Raw genomic sequence first — 15,588 nt, 5'->3', positions numbered from 1 at the left:
CACATGCTCGCCTTTAGGTCCAGGCTGAGTGAGGGAGGAGGCAGCAGAGTGCAGAGCTCCTTCCCCTGGTGGCTGTGCTCGGTGTCCAGTGATGGCTGCAGAGGTCCTCCTGGCCTGGCTGCTCCCAGCTCACCTGCCAGTGGTTCTAGCCTCCCTGGCCTCTATTTGTTTCCAAGCCTAGTTTTCTGGACTTCATGTTGGTTCTGAGGATGAGCCTTCCATTATCTAACTTTCCTGTTTAAATTATTCTACATCAGTTTCTCCTATTTCCCTCCAAGAACCCCAAAGGTTACAGCACTGTTAGAAAACATGAGACCACACAGAAACCTAAGAATCACTGTTCCTTGTAGCAGTGGTTTCAACAGAGGTGCAAATAGCAAGAGATCTTGTCACCTTTGGGGGGCCGTGGTTGTGCCCCTCAAAGTGAATTCTGCACTTCTTGTGCAAAAAAGAAAACATGAGACAGTGCTACCTGTGCTGAACTGGATGATCCCCAATCTATGTGTTAAGTGTAAGGAAAGAGTGAAAGAAGCAAGGTGCATCCAGATGGTAAGTGCCCTGAGGGCAGGTCCTTGACATGACCTGCTCACAGCTGGACTTGGGAGGAAAGCTGTGTTCTGCAGGCAGACTGGGAACATACTGACTCATGAATGGCACCACACTTAAAGACCCCCTGGTTGCTCACTTGTTGGGAGGGGGTAGGTCACCTTGTGGACTTGGCTTCTGCTTGTAAGAGTGTCTTCTGTTCAAGGCAGAGAAAAGGGATCACAGTTTAAGAAATAATCAACTCCTCAAGGTCAGAAAAGGTGGTGGCAAGAGAGCCTGACAGGCAGGGGTCATCCTGGGCCCCGGGGCCAGGCTGGCACCCCTTTGAGCCTCTACATTTTGTCTGCCAAAGGAGCCAGTGTAGGAGCCAGACAGGACTGTGCTCGACAGACATCTCAGTGATGATCATTACGGTCATAAATGTTAACAGCTACTGATGAAGTTCCTGCCATGTGTTGGCCTTTCTGACAAGCCTATGTGAAAGGAACAGTTACTACCTGAACTTTATAGGTGAGCAAAGCCTCTCAGACAGATTGTGTAACCTGCCTAAAGTCACACAGTTGGCGAGTGGCAAAATCAGGATGGAAAGCGAGGTCTGTCTCCTGAGCTGTAATAGGTCAAATTCTTCACAGGCATCTTCCCTGCCTCCTCCACGAAGCCCACAGGGAAAGTCTGAGCTCAGAGCCCCTCTGAACCGTCACAGAACCGAGCCCCCATGTCAGTGGTCTCTACCAGTTAACCAGACACTTCCTGAGCACCCATTCACTGGGCACTGGGATCTCTGCTGGCTTGTGGGAGACAGGGATAAGTGCCTTTGAGCACCCAGATTTTGTGTTTCCTAATGTCTCCACTGTACCCTCTACTACCACCCAGAATTGAAACCTTTTTGCTCATAAGCAGAGAACCTTAGTTTTAACTAGCCTATGAGGACCCCTGAGCAATTTCCATCAGGCTTTTTTGTTTTGATGGCTGGCCGGTATGGGGATCCACCATCAGGCTTTCTGATAAACTAAAATTAGTTTGCTGATGATTCCTTCCCCATCAGAATGTACAAACTTGGAGCCCCAGCAAGGATCAAACTGAGAAAGTTTCAACCCAGGCCCCCAGCATTCTTCTGATGTTGCAGCAAGCCCGGTTGCATTTCTCACCACATGAATTCTCTAGTGTGTCCTTGCCTGACTACTGGGTGATGGCGACTCACTTGGATTTGACTGTTAGTCACCAACCTCATGTAACTCAGCTTTCCAAACTAACAAAACCTCACATAAGGGTGCTGTGATCTCAGCTGTTGTGGCATGAACAAACACCTGTGTGCACGTGCATGAGAGAGGGAGAGAGAGGAGACAGTTTTTACGCAATCACAAGTTTATTTATCCTAAAAAAATACAACCTCAGAATATCCATTTCAATGCCCTTAAACACTATTTCTCTATCAAAAAAGCAGCTTAAAATATGGGTGCACCTTTTGCAATGTATATTCTCAGGTTAGGCTCAGAAGGGTGTTTGTTCTGGGCTGTGCTAGGCTCAGCCTAGCCGTGGAGATACCAAGTTCCATTCTCTGTCTTGGGCCTATACCTACCTGGCCTGAGTCCCTCCCAGGTCCCTGACTGGAAACACTGGTGCTGCTCCCAGATCACCTATCTTCACTGTTTCTCCCTTCTGCAGCTCAAAGGGAGCGGTGTTTAGGACTGTGTGGCCTCATGTCCAGCCCTCGCAGAGAGCTTTGTCCTCTGACACCAGGTGCCACCACACACAGGCCCATTCCCAGCTGGCACAGAAAGGGTTACTTCTGGCCTTGGAAGCAGCTTACCCAGGGCAAAGGGGGAGAGCTGAGGCACAGCTGGTAAGTGGGAGGGAAGCACTCTACCTTTAACCCTGCCAGGAGTCTGAAAGCCCCTAAAGAACGGAGAAAAAACACTGGCTGCCCTTCCGCAGCTATTCCCTGGGGCCCTGGCCCACTAGGGAACAGGAGGGTGGGGAGACCACCCTTTGTTTTCTCTTTGCAGCTGGAGCTCAGAGGTTTGGGTCCATGTTCTCCTGGTCTGAGGCTGCTTCATCATCATTTGGGGACTCCTGGATCAGAGTTAAAGAAGCCCAGTCATGGTCTTGTGCTGTTCCCCAGAGCCACAGCCTGGGGACTAGCATCTCCTTGCTCCCGCCCCCAAAGGAGCCAGTAGAGGGCTCTGCTGCCCCCATCCCAAGGTCCTCCTGGGGCTTCCCTCTGACCTAGCTCCCAGCCTGCCCATGGCCACAGGGCCCGCCATCACGTGACTCACTCTTACCAGGCTGAGGCCCCTGCCCTGTCGCAGGGTGGCATAGAAGTGCAGCACACGGGGGTCACAGCGAACCACCATGGGGTCAAAGTCCAGCACACGTAAGCCCTGCAGGCTGCGGGCCCGAGAAAGGGCCACATAAGCCTGGCCACTGGCAAACACACGGCCCAGGGAAATCTCCACACAATCCAGGGACATGCCCTGGGGGATGGAGGGACAGAAATGGAGCCAGCTTAGCCTGAAGTCCCTTGCGCCCAAGAGCCTGACCCTCCATCAGCCCAGTTACTGCCCTGGAATCTCCTTGCCTAGCCCAGAGAGTCTCGAGGCAGAGGGAGAGCCTGACAGCAGATGGTTTTCTGAGGAGGGGGACCAGGAGACACAAGTTCAGGATAAAAGTTGAGAGATGGGGTGAAAGGAAAGAGCTCAGGCTCTGAGTCAGACAGACATGAAACTGAATCCTGGCTCTGCCATTCACTAGCTATGTGACCTTAGACAAGTTCCTTAACCTCTCTGAGCCTTGGTGTTCTCCTCTGTGAAACAGAAATGATTATTACATCTATACTTTATACAGTTGTAGGGATTAAATTTAACGTTTCTGGTAGTGGTTCAGAAAACAGCAGGGCAGGAAATGGCAGAGGGGAAATAAATGTGTCCAGGAAAGGGAGAGAAGGAGGAAGGCTGGGAAATTCACTAAAGAAAGGTTTATTATATTCTTGGTCTGGAACTTTCCATCCAGGGCAAGCTCAACCCCATAAAGCCTCAAGACAACCCCCTCCCCCCAGTATGCCCCAGGCACATCCTGTCCAGTCTGCCCTGCACTGTCCTCACTCCTTGCACTGATGGTCACCTGGCTCTTGTGGATGGATATTGCCCAGGCCAGCTGGAGGGGCAGCTGCTGCCGGCTGAGGAACTGGCCCCCTGTGGCCTGCACTGTCCAGCGGTCAACGCGGATGACCTCAGTGACTCCACACAGGAACCGCACCTGGGGCAGCCCTGAGGAAAGCGTGGAGAAAAAGGACCTTTCAGGTCGACCTCAGGGCTCAGAGGTGAGGAGCAGGGGCCTTTGGGTCTTTCCGTCTTAGCCTTTTCCTCCTCCCACTAATCCTGAGACCCTGCTGCAAGCCCAAGCAGAAGGGCTGCCACTGCCCGCCATCACTTACCTCTCCCTTCCGCCTCGAACCCAACCACCACCCCTCGGGCACCATTCACCAGGCCCCGAGACACTGCTAAGTTCTTCACCAGCATCACCTGCAAAGGAGAATTGGAGGCATGGAGAGCAGCCCTGCCCCACGCCTGGCCTCATCACCAGCAGTCACTGTTCTTGGAGGCTGAGGGCAGGGGGCTGTCATGGAGGGTCACTGAGTCCCAATCCTTAGCTCTGTCAATGGCTGACTGTGACCCCTGGGACAAGCTTTCCCTTGTGTCTCAGTTTCCCCTTGTGTCAAAGGGGGTAACATTTGCACAGTTTGCCCCAGAAGGATGTGGTAAAGATAGGTAAGGTAACCTATGTTGCAGGGCTTTGAAAATGATCAGATCTGTTGTGGAGCATGTATGTGGGCCACAAATCTTGAGGGATGGCACTTAGGTCCTGGCACCCTTCTCTCAGCCACACTGTGCCTGCATTTTCCCCTGTGGTGCCCTTTGGACCCTGAGGAATGTCTCCCATCCCTCCCTCCCTCCATATCATAGAATGAATCAAAACTGTCTCACATCTATAAGGTATACAAAGGTGCTTCAAAAAGTTCATGAAAGTTTGTATATTTTTTAATTCCGTTTTTCCATAAACTTTTTAAAGTTCCCTCGTACTACAGAAGACAGCCATGTGGGGTAGGTATTTCACTCCCCAGTTTAGAGGTGCAGGAACAGAGCTTCAGCAAGTGAAAGGGACTTGACCAAAGCAACACTGCTTGAGGAGCTCCAGGTTTAGGATGAGGAGGGCAGGGGAAAGGTGAAGACAGGAAGGTGGTGGAAACAGGAGGTAGGAGGGTTTTGGTGTGGTCACAACTGGGCCCACTGGCTGCAGAGTGGCCAAAAGAGGGGTAAGGATCGGGGAGGCCATGTAAGACAGCCCAAGCTCTAGGGTCTAGACCCTGCTTCCCACTTACCTGAGCCCCCAGCTTTAACTGAAGGAGCTGGCTAGCAGGACACTGGGCATCCAGGGTCCGGGATAGCTCAGGGTGGCTGTCTACAGCCTCAAAGCTATGTACTTCACCTGGAAAGAATTGGGCAAACAGATTACAAATCATTGGCTCGTATCTCAGTTTCCAAAAACAGCTGTTAGACCAGGCACTGGGGGGTGGAGTGGGGGCAGCTCAGGCCTAGAGAGGCTTTGGAATCAATTCACCACACCTCTCAAAGTCACAGTTATCGTGGCAAATGTACGGCCACAGAAGTTGGGGGCCTAGATATCCAAATGACCCTAAGGGCCCAGGCTGCCTGGGGGCCACACCTCCCTGATGGCCCCTCCCAGCTGGTCTTGCTCATCCCTGCTCCCTGCTCACCTGGCAGCTCCTGCAGCTGCATCTCGTTGGTCAGGGCCACGTCATCCTGGTGAGTGCAGAGTCTTGTGGCCACAATCCCGTCTCGTCCCACCTTGTGAGCAGCTGTGGCCCGGAGCTGGCGGGTCACGTCATCTGAGCACCTGTGGGGGCTAGGCTGTCAGGGCAGAGCCCACCTGAACACCAGGGAAGGTGAGGAACATGTACAGTGTGGTCCAAGAAGTGAGCCATGGATCAGGCCTTGGGACTGGAGAAAGGCACCAGGGTAAGATTTGCTGGCTCCCAGGCTGGCCAACTGTCCCTTCCTCACTTGGGCCCCAGAAGACATGGGGAATGAGCCCAGGGATGCGGGGGTGCTGGGCCATGATCATGGGCAAACACCCTTCCCCATGCTGCCCTCTCCTCCCCGACCCCCCCCCCCCCATAATGCTCCTGAGGAAGCTGGATGTGATGAATGAGCATAGGCCATTGGCTTGCAGGACCCAGACAAGGGGCTGATGCTGATACCCTATAATACTGGCTACCCTGTAGTCAGATCCACTTCCAGGATACAATCTTCTGGCCATTTGCCTGCTGCCTTGGGTGAAAAACCTAATCTGTTTCTATTTTCCCTAATCTCAAGCCTTCCTCTACACGGAAGCTTGGGTGCAGCAGCAACTCGGGTGGGAGGAGGGGACCAGCTTGCAATCATCTCTTTCTGCTCTGCCACTCATCCTTCCTCCTGTCCCCCCCATGAGCTGGTGTGTGCTGCACCCTTTCCTACTTGCCTCCCATGACTGTGTCAGGGGTCTCAAGGCATAGAAAGCCCGTCACAGCCACTCCCCTGTCCTGGTCCCATCCCTGTCTGGGCTGTCTTTCAGTTCTGGCCCATATCTTCTGCCTTCCTGGCCTCCTTTGCTCTCCCACTTTTTTGGGGGGTGGGTGGAGGCAGCTGGCCATCAGGGGATCTGACCCTTGACATTGGCGTTACAAGGCTGCACTGTAACCAACTGAACTAGCTGGCCAGCCCCTGCACTCTCACATTAGAGAAGCCATGGCATTTCAACCTTTCCTCCTAGTTGGAGAGAGATCATGTCTGCAACCTCCCCTCCCCTATCAAGTGGCCCTATGGGCCCTAAGAGCAGAAAGAACTTGGGTTTTACAGTCAGACCTGGGTTCAGTTACTGGCCATGACTTTGACCCCCAGTTTCTGCATCTATAAAATGGGGGTGCTAACATCTCTGAATTCCTCCTTTGTGTCCATCTATCTATTCTCCCTTTCCTGACACCTATTCTGTGCCAACCCCTGTGCTCAGAGACCTAACCCTGACGGAGGCTGAGTCCCAGCACCCATAGAGTGACTGTTTCCTATGGGGCCAGCCAGGAAGCTCTTGACTAAAGTCTGTCCTGAGCTGCCCAGTGTCCTGCTCAAGGCTCCTCTTCTTTACTGACTGCTTGCTCCTGAGGACATATGTTTCTCCTGCTTCACTGGGTCCCTGTGCTCCACTCTGCCCCACATTTGGATCTTCATTCTGTAGCCCCTTCTCTATCCACCAGGGCTCACCTGCCCAGCCTCACAGCTTGCAGCAGAGAGATGAAGGTCTGGTCTGCCTGCCTCCACACCTCGGTCAGCTCCAGCGTCACTGGCACACACCTCCTCCAGCTCTTGGCCTGGTGGGGATGGGGTGGGGGTGGGTTAGGGAGCAGAGCAGACCCCTGTGGAGGGCAGGGCCAGCAGTGAAGTAGTACCTGGAAGCAGAACTGCGGGCGCTGGGAGCCCTTGGTCACGGGTGGCAGCTGCAGGAAGTCCCCACAGATGATGAGCTGGATCCCGCCAAATGGCTTGTTCTGCTGCCGGACAGCTCTGGAGAGGAGCATGGGGTGTTTTAGGGGTTGGGGTGGGAGGGTTCCACACTGAAGTCCAGCAGAACTCAGCTCTCACTCATTGCACATGCTGACCTGGCCACAGCCTCTAGCTTGTCAAACAGGTCTGCCTCCACCATGGAGATTTCGTCAATGACCAGCCGCTGGCAGCTCAGCCAGCCCTGCCGCACGCCTGGCTGCTGGGCTAGGGCCACACACTGGGCCAGGGGAGCCTGGCCTGAACCTATGCCTGTGAGTGACACTATTCAGCCTGGGCTGAGCCCCCAGCCCCCTCAACCCTGACCTCTCCCTCCCTTCCCACAGACCTGGCTCAAGACCCAGGGGTTCCCACTTACCCGCAAAGGCATGGAGGGTGGTGCCCCCAATATGGCAGGCTGCCACCCCAGTGCTGGCAGTGGCCACAGTGCCCGTGGGGGGCAGTGAGCCCAGGATACGCTTCAGTAGGTATGATTTCCCTGTCCCTGGGCAGTGGGCAAAGTCAGGGCCACCTGATCCCCCATCCCATCCCACCACTGTCCCCTTGCCCACACTCTGCCCCTATTACCTGCACTCCCAGTGAAGAAAATGCTCTGGCCTTTCAGGACGACCTGCAGCACAGCAGCCTGTTCTTCAGAAAGCTGTGGCTTGGTTGGGGGCAAGCTCAGCCTCTTCACAGGTAGGGGCCACTTTGGGGCTTCCTGAGGGGGACAAGGCTGCCTCAGGACCTCCTCCCACCCCCTAGGCATTGCTCCCACCCTTCGTGGCCCATGTGCAATGCTAGGTCTGATAGCCCTTTGTTTCTCTGCTGGCTTCACACCTTGGAGCCCTTGGTCAGCCTTGGTTCACCAAGAGATCTTTTTTTTTTTTTTTTTTTGAGGGGGCGCAGCTGGCCAGTATGGTGATCAGAACCCTTGACCTTGGTGTTAGAGCGAACATTCTAATCAAGTGAGTTCACCTGCCAGCCCTGGTTCACCTGGAGATCTTGCCAGCAACTTTTGGGATCTAGGTCTCTCCTTGTGCCCTGAAGGTGCCCAGTGTGTGGGGTCTGGATCCTCTCTCAGCTCCCTACCCTTGATTGCCTAACATTTCCCTTCCTGTCACCCAACTTTCCTTCTCACTTCTCTTCCTGTCACAGACCCGCCTCTCTCACCTCAAACACCCAAGCAAAACCGTGCGTAGCCAGGGCCCCTTCTTGCCCCATTCTCTGCTTCTTTTACTCTCAAATTCCTGTGGTTCGTGATCCACAAACATTGTGAGACCCACCAGACTGCACCCCTATCATCTGACACTGCTGACCACTTCGTTTTCTCCAAAAGCTTCTCTCCTCCAGGCCCACTACATTCTCCTACTTTTCCTTCTGAAGTCTGGTCCTCTGCTTTCTCTTTTAATGTGGCCTGGGCCCATGTTTCCTTTTCTCTCACTTACCCAGTCTCTGGGATTACACTCACTGTGAGAAGCGCAGGCACAAATCCCACATCTCTCTCATACTTACATGTCCCATGGGCATCTCCTGTGAGATAACCAGCGGTCCCCTCAAATACGCACCGTCTTCCCCCCAACCTTGGACCTCCTCGGTCTCCTCTGCCATCTTAAAGAGTGACGATGGGGCCGGCCCGTGGCTCACACGGGAGTGCGGTGCTGATAACATCAAGGCCACGGGTTCGGATCCCATATAGGGATGGCCGGTTAGCTCTCTTGGGAGAGTGTGGTGCTGACAACACCAAGCCAAGGGTTAAGATCCCCTTACCGGTCATCTTAAAAAAAAAAAAAAAAAAGTGACGCACCCACGCCCAACGACGTCCCCCCTTTCCTGTCCTCACCTTGCTGGGCTCGGCCCTCGTCCGGGGCTCTGCGGACTTCTTCATCGGCGTGGTGTCCGGAACCCGGGTGGCCGCCGCATGCCGCAGCTCCTCGGGCTGCACGGGGCTGATGGTGACGAAGTCGCGGGGCCGCGGGCTGAGCAGCTGCGCGCGGGCTGAGGCCGGTCCGGGTCCCGGGGCGGCGGCCAGCTTGAGGCGCAGCGTGCGCAGGAAGCGGCGCAGGCGGTCCGGGGGGCAGTCGGAGAGCAGCAGCTGCACCGCGCCGGACCCGGGAGCGCCGAGGGCGGGGAGCCGTAGCGTGCTGCGCCCGGCGGCCGCGAAGCGCGTGAAGAGGCGCGCGGCGCGCAGGGGGAAGCAGCGCGGCCGCCACGAGGGCCCTGGCGCCTGCAGCCGCAGCATCAACTCGCGGCGCTCGTTACGACCTAAGCTCAGCTCCGCCGTGCGCAGGGCCTGGCGCCTTCGCGGCTGTCCGCCCGGGCTCAGCTCCTCCACAGCCACGCGGCACCGCAGCTCCGCGTCCTCGCATTCCGCTGCCGCCGCCTCGGTGCCCGAAAGCATCGTCACCGCCCTTGCAGGTCTGCGAAGAGGCCTGGAGCACAGGGGTCACGCGGATTCAGGGGACATAATGGGTAGTATAGAGGCCGTGATGGGGAGCCCGGAGGCTGTCACTGGTAACGGAAGGAGGTCACAGAGACGGTTAAAAAAAAAAAAAAAGCCCTGGGCTAGACGAAAATCCACTCTTGGAAATGTACTCTGCTTCACAACCGTTTCCCGAGCAGCGGCTGGGCAGTGTGAAATGCACGCAGGATTGGGGGCTTCCGTTGTCCTGCAAGGATCGTATTAGAAAGGGGTCCCTGCGCTGAAAAGAAGCCTGCTTTTTTTCCAGTGCGGGAATCCTTAGGGTCCTCTCCCCAGGAAGCAGGGTAATCGCACGTGGGGAGATGGGAAGGGAACTGCCTTCCAAGCACGTTCACTGGCTTATATGTAGCCTGGCAGGTGTTAATATTCCCCGTGCACAGAAGCAGAAACAGGCTGGAAGAGGAAAATTAACTTGCCCCTCATAAGCCACAACGCCTAGTGAGAGTCGGGGTCAGCGTGATTCCGATGCCCTGGCGCCCCCAAGGTGGGGACGGGGAGGAGAATATTTGGCTAGGGAAATCGCCGGGGACCCTGGGGCCCGGGAATCCGTGCTCCCTCCGTCTGACCCAGTCATATGCACCCTCCCGGCGGGGACCCCTAGAAGAGTCAGGCTCTCTGCCTCCCACTTCGGGGCTCGGGCAGACACTCACTTGTGCCGGTACTTGGGTGAACAGGCCGATTACAGCCAGCCTGCTGGCTAAGCTATGAAACAAGGAGATTTCAAATAGTGGGATAGAAAATTACCCTATCACCGGCCCGAGCTTTAAATTCCCCAGCCAGTCAGAGGAAGGGGCGTGGCAATGGGCGTGTCTTTCGTTGGGTTCCAACTCCTGGAGCTTGGGCTGTACCAATTGCACACCAGAGAAAGGAGGTTTATCGTTCGAGCACACCAAGTCCGATGGCCTAGTGGGCGTGGTGGGAGGAGGCAGGGGTTTCGGCTGGGCGGCGCGTGGTGTAATGTCACCCAATCCGGCTCAGAAAATTTATTTTCGGAGCCATCCTTCCAACGCACACCCTTTTTCCTTTAGCCTGCACACAGCAGCTGGCCTTGGCCTTGGGGAAGAGATTCCTCTGGTCCTTCACCCTCCTGTTTCCACTCACGGTACCATTGTCCACTACTGGGTAGACCACCCAAACCTGCCTAATCCACTGCCCCGTCCCCCAACTATTACCACCCTTCTCTGCCTTTGTAAGGGTCATTTTACACATTTGTTTTTCCCACCCGGTTGAGACTTGTGAGTGAGGAACCAGTGCCAGGTGCCTAGGGAGTACAAGGGAAGCGTGTGACTACCTGTCTTCAAGGAATTCTTATCCCTCTTGTTGCACTGGATGCTAAGAGAATTTATTTTTTGTTTTGGAGTCTGGTCAGTACTAGAATTTATTTTTAATTATCTTTTTTCGCTCATTGCGGGTTGGAATTACATAGCTGGAAGGGATCTTACAGGTGAGTCCCCCTACCTCATTTTACAGATACGCCATGAATTAAATTGCCTTCATATTTCTTTTTCGGTGGCTGGCTGTATGGGGATCCAAACCATTGACCTTAATGTTAAAAGGCTGCACTCTAACCAACTGAGCTAATCGGTCAGCTCAACCCTCATTTTTCTTTTCTTTTTTTTCCAAAGATGACCGGTAAGGGGATCTTAACCCTTGACTTGGTGTTGTCAGCACCACGCTCACCCAGTGAGCTAACCGGCCATCCCTATATGGGATCCGAACCCGTGGCCTTGGTGTTATCAGCCACGTGAGTGAGCCACGGGCCAGCCCCTGTGTCCTAGAATTTATGAGTGTTATTTTACATTGGCAAAAGGGTCTTTGCAGATATGATTAAATTAAGGATGGGGGGCAGCAGCTGGCTGGTACAGGGATCAAAACTTGATGTTATCAGCACCACACTCTAACCAACTGAGCTAACCGGCCAGCCCTAAATTAAGGATTTTGAGATGGGGAGATTATCCTTGGTTATCTGGGTGGGTCTGATGTAAGCACGAGGGTCCTTATATCGGAAAGAGGGAGACAAGAGAGTCAGAGAAGATGTGGCAAAGGAAGCAGAGTTTAGAGAGAGAGAAATACAGACAGGTGTGAAGATTACAGCTGGCTTTGAAGATGAAGAAGAGGCCACAAGCCAAGCCAACCAATGCAGGAGGCCTCTACAAACTGGAAAAGGCAAGGAAAAGGATTATCCCCCAGAATCTCCAAAAGGAACATATTTAGTTATTAATAAATTTGTGTCATTTTAAGCCGCTATATTTGTAGTAATTTTTTACAGCAGCAATAGTAATAAGAAACAAATAGTCACATAGTTAGAAATGAAAGAGCTGGGATTATGAACCCAGGTCTGTTTCCAAAGCCTGTGTTCTCTCTTCTCACTGCCATCTGCTCCAAATGGGCCTAGGACACCTACAAACAGCCAGCTCCCTTCCCCCGTCTCTCTGTGCAGTACCCCAGACTGCTTCTAGGGAAGGCACAGGGACTTCCAAAATGGATTTTCCCCAACTTTGTTTTTTTTGGCTTTCACACATTTTTTCTAATTGTGGCAAAATACATAACATAAAATGTACCATTTTAAATACATAACATAAAATGTACCATTTTTTTTTTTTTTTTTTTTTTGTCTTTTTCGTGACCGGCACTCAGCCAGTGAGTGCATCGGCCATTCCTATATAGGATCCGAACCCGCGGCGGGAGCGTCGCCGCGCTGCTAGCGCAGCACGCTACCGAGTGCGCCACGGGCTCGGCCCTAAAATGTACCATTTTAACTATTTTAAGTGTGCTATTCATGGCAAGTACATTCAAAATGTATAACCATCACCAAAACCTAGTTTTGGAAAATTTTCACCTCACATAGAAACTCTGTACCCATTTAGATAGTAATTCACCATTTCTCCCTCCTCTCAGACCATGGTACCCCCAACATTTTATTATGAAAATATTAAAGCATATACAGAAAGGTTGAAAGAATTTTACTATGAATACCCGTATACTTACCGCCATTCTAGGATTAATATTCTGCTGTATTTGTTTTATCACGTCTATACATCTATTCATTCCTTCACGCATCATCTTTTTGTTGTACATTTAGAAGTTTCGAGACATCACTACATTTCAATTCTAATACTTTAGCATGCATAGTATTAACTAGAGTCTATGTTTACCTTTTTAATGTAAACTTTACATACAATGAAATCTTTTATTTTTTACATACACTGAATCTTTTTATTTATTTATTTATTTATTATTATTATTTTAAAAGATGACTGGTAAGAGGATCTTAACCCTTGACTTGGTGTTGTCAGCACCACACTCTCCCAAGTGAGCTAACCGGCCGTCTCTATATAGTATCCGAACCCGTGGCCTTGGTTTTATCAGCACCACACTCTCCCAAGTGAGCCACAGGCCGGCCCTGCTCTAACACTTATAAATGGAGTTATACAGTATGTATTCTTTTGCATAAGGCTTCTTTCATTCACCATGATTTTGAGATTCATCCATGTTGCTCTGTGTCTCAGTAGTTGGTTCCTTTTTATCACTGACTGCTATTCCATTGTAGGCATGTACTACAGTTTATCATTTTCATGTTGATAAATATCTTCCTGTGGATTTATGCTTTAATTTCATTTGAACAAATACCTAGGTGAAAAATTCTGGGTCATAGAGTAGGTGCATGTTTAATTTTATATGAAACTGCCAGGCCTTTTTCCAAAGTGGTGGAATGCCCACTCAGGTTTTTGGGTGCGCAACAGCCACTCCTTACAGGGAAAGGAATCGAACGCGTAACCAGTCTCCGCCTGGCGGTGGATTAACAGTCCTCGGGCTCCGCCCTCCTCCTCGCCCGGGAGCCGCCTTCCTGTCAACTGGATCCTGATTGGCCGGTGGAGGAGAGAGGTGGAGCCAGAGGGAGTCCTGACATCTGGAGCCCGACTTCCTCCCTTTCCGCTTTGGGCGGGTCTCCGCATCCGGCCGGTGCTCTGCTCGCTGCTGCCGCTGCGAGGTCAATTTAGAATGAGATGCAACGCTGCTCTGTGATCTCCTCGCCTAACCCAAAGCCTGATTTGGAGACCAGCTCTCAGGAGGAACGGATTTTCTTCATTATGAAGTTTCCTCCTTGGGAACCCCTTCCACACGTCTTAACTGCTCTCTCTCACTGGGAAGTCTCTGTCTAATCCCTGGGTCATTAATCACAACAATGACATTAGCACAAGGCTGTTTACAAAATGCATTTTTGGCGTTATCTCATGTGATACTCAGAAGAGCCCCTCTCCTCCACCTAAGATCCTTTCTCTCCAAGCTTTTGCCCTCCCGCTTATTGCAGCCTGAAGCTTACAATGACAGTCTTGTAGAGGAGCCTAACAGGAAAGAGTATTTGTTCCGCGATCTTCCAGCTTCCAGAGCACGACTTCACCTCGCACTGCTTCATCGCTGAGCGGCGGACAATCATTTTCTTGACGCTCTCGTACAGCTGACCACTTCCTCCTCGAAACTCTCTCTTCTCATAACTTCCAACATCACTCTCCTCGTTTTTTCCTACTTTACTAGCTTACTCCGTGTTAGTCTCCTTTGCTAACACTTCTTCCTCAATTAGACCTCTCAAGGATTCTTCTTTCTTTTCTTTCCCTTCTGTCCTTTCTCTCTCTCCCTTTTTCTTTTTTTCCTTATTGTTTTTCTTTTCTGTCTCTTTCAATCCCATGACTTAATTATCACCTACATGCTCATTCCCAATATTGTATCTCCAGACTACCCCTCTTCCCTCCAGTTATCTCCATCTGTCTTCCTCATATCTCCACATGGATGCCAAACTCACTTTCTCTGAAACAGAGCTTTTAATTTCCTTTCCCAATACCATGTATACCCGTTTTCCTTCTGTCTTCATCATCTCAGTAAATGGCATCACCATTTTGGGCTCAAGTTAAAAACCCACACCACATCCTTGATGCCTTCTTCATCTACCACATCCAATCCACCACCCAAACCTGCTGTTTCTGCCTCCAAAATGTATTTTGAATCTATCCACTTCAGGGCTGGCCGATTAGCTCAGTTGGTTAGAGCATGGTGCTGATAATAACCACAGTCAGGGTTCAATCATTGTACCAGCCAGCCGCCAAAAAAAAGAAAAAGAAAAAACAAAACAAAAACAAAGAATCTATCCACTTCCCTTCATCCCCAGCCCACACCCTAGAGCTAGCAGCCTGTCATCTATCCCCAGGATTACAGCAGTGGTCTCCTCAACTTCACTGGATTTCTGCCTTCCCCTCTGCCCCCCTACAGTCTATTCTCCAAGGCTTCCAGTCTACCCCCCTACAATCCAGTCTCCTAACAGCAGCAGCAGGTAGAATCTTTTAAAACATATAACTCAGATTTTGCCTCTCTCTAGTTAAAAGCCCTCAGTGCCTCCCCAGGCTATTCCTCTATGTATAAAATCCAGAGTTCTTGCCAATTCCCCCCTTCCTTCTTGCTTCTTGTGACTGCAAGTCTACTACTCTCCCTTGCTCATTATGCTTTTTCTTTTCTTTTCTTTTCTTTCTTTCTTTTTTTTTTTTTTTTTTGGCGGCTGGGCTGACCAGTGTGGGGATCCAAACTCTTGATATAGATATAATAACACCACGCTCTAACCAATTGGGCTAACTGGCCAACCATTTTTTCCTTTTTTTCTTTTAGGTTTCAGCTGAAATATCCACTCTTCGGAAAGAAGAGTTACTATTTTATTATCTTCTACTATTTTATTACCTGTTTATTTCCTTGATAGAACTTATCACATTCAGTTGTTATCATGTTTACATTTATTTGCTTGCTTATCATCCTTTTCTTCCAGCTTCATGAGGGCAGGGATCATGCCTGTCATGTTTATGGTTTTGTCCCTTGTGTTTAAAACAGCACCTGGGGCTGGTTAGTTAGCTCAGTTGATTAGAGTGTAATGTTGTAACACCAAGGTCAAGGGTTCAGATCCCCTTACCGGCCAGCTACTAAACAAAG

At 51.5% G+C, this 15,588-nt stretch overlaps 1 protein-coding gene and 1 non-coding gene across 2 annotated transcripts; one reads left to right on the top strand and one right to left on the bottom strand.

Annotated features, from left to right (window-relative positions):
* The first annotated feature begins 314 nt into the window (after positions 1-314).
* Positions 315-440, top strand: LOC134374402 (small nucleolar RNA SNORA68). Its single transcript, XR_010023251.1, has one exon. It is a non-coding gene; the product is annotated as a small nucleolar RNA SNORA68 (small nucleolar RNA).
* A 2,119-nt stretch (positions 441-2,559) lies between these two features.
* Positions 2,560-10,295, bottom strand: PIF1 (PIF1 5'-to-3' DNA helicase). Its single transcript, XM_063091511.1, has 13 exons — positions 10,269-10,295; positions 8,980-9,568; positions 7,725-7,857; positions 7,516-7,641; positions 7,256-7,409; positions 7,046-7,160; positions 6,861-6,967; positions 5,321-5,460; positions 4,925-5,031; positions 3,980-4,067; positions 3,667-3,812; positions 2,829-3,020; positions 2,560-2,619 (listed from the first exon to the last, which is right to left on the bottom strand). Exons 2-13 carry the CDS (start codon positions 9,535-9,537, stop codon positions 2,560-2,562), a joined length of 1,926 nt encoding a protein of 641 aa, XP_062947581.1. The 5' UTR covers positions 9,538-9,568; positions 10,269-10,295.
* Positions 10,296-15,588: the final 5,293 nt, after the last annotated feature.

The sequence above is a fragment of the Cynocephalus volans genome, chromosome 3 (genome assembly GCF_027409185.1).
Source record: "Cynocephalus volans isolate mCynVol1 chromosome 3, mCynVol1.pri, whole genome shotgun sequence".
In the NCBI taxonomy this organism is placed as follows: domain Eukaryota; kingdom Metazoa; phylum Chordata; class Mammalia; order Dermoptera; family Cynocephalidae; genus Cynocephalus; species Cynocephalus volans.
Note: the sequence above shows the minus strand (reverse complement) of the source record. Positions and strands in the feature narration are given on the sequence as shown.

Coding starts and splice junctions, on each gene's coding strand:
- PIF1 (XM_063091511.1), bottom strand. CDS start 9,537: ATGCTTTCGGGCACCGAGGCGGCGGCAGCGGAATGCGAGGACGCGGAG. Junction 7,642..7,724: donor TTTCTTCACTGGGAGTGCAG/GTAATAGGGGCA, acceptor CCCACTGCCCAG/GGACAGGGAAATCATACCTA. Junction 6,968..7,045: donor GCCCGCAGTTCTGCTTCCAG/GTACTACTTCAC, acceptor CATCCCCACCAG/GCCAAGAGCTGGAGGAGGTG.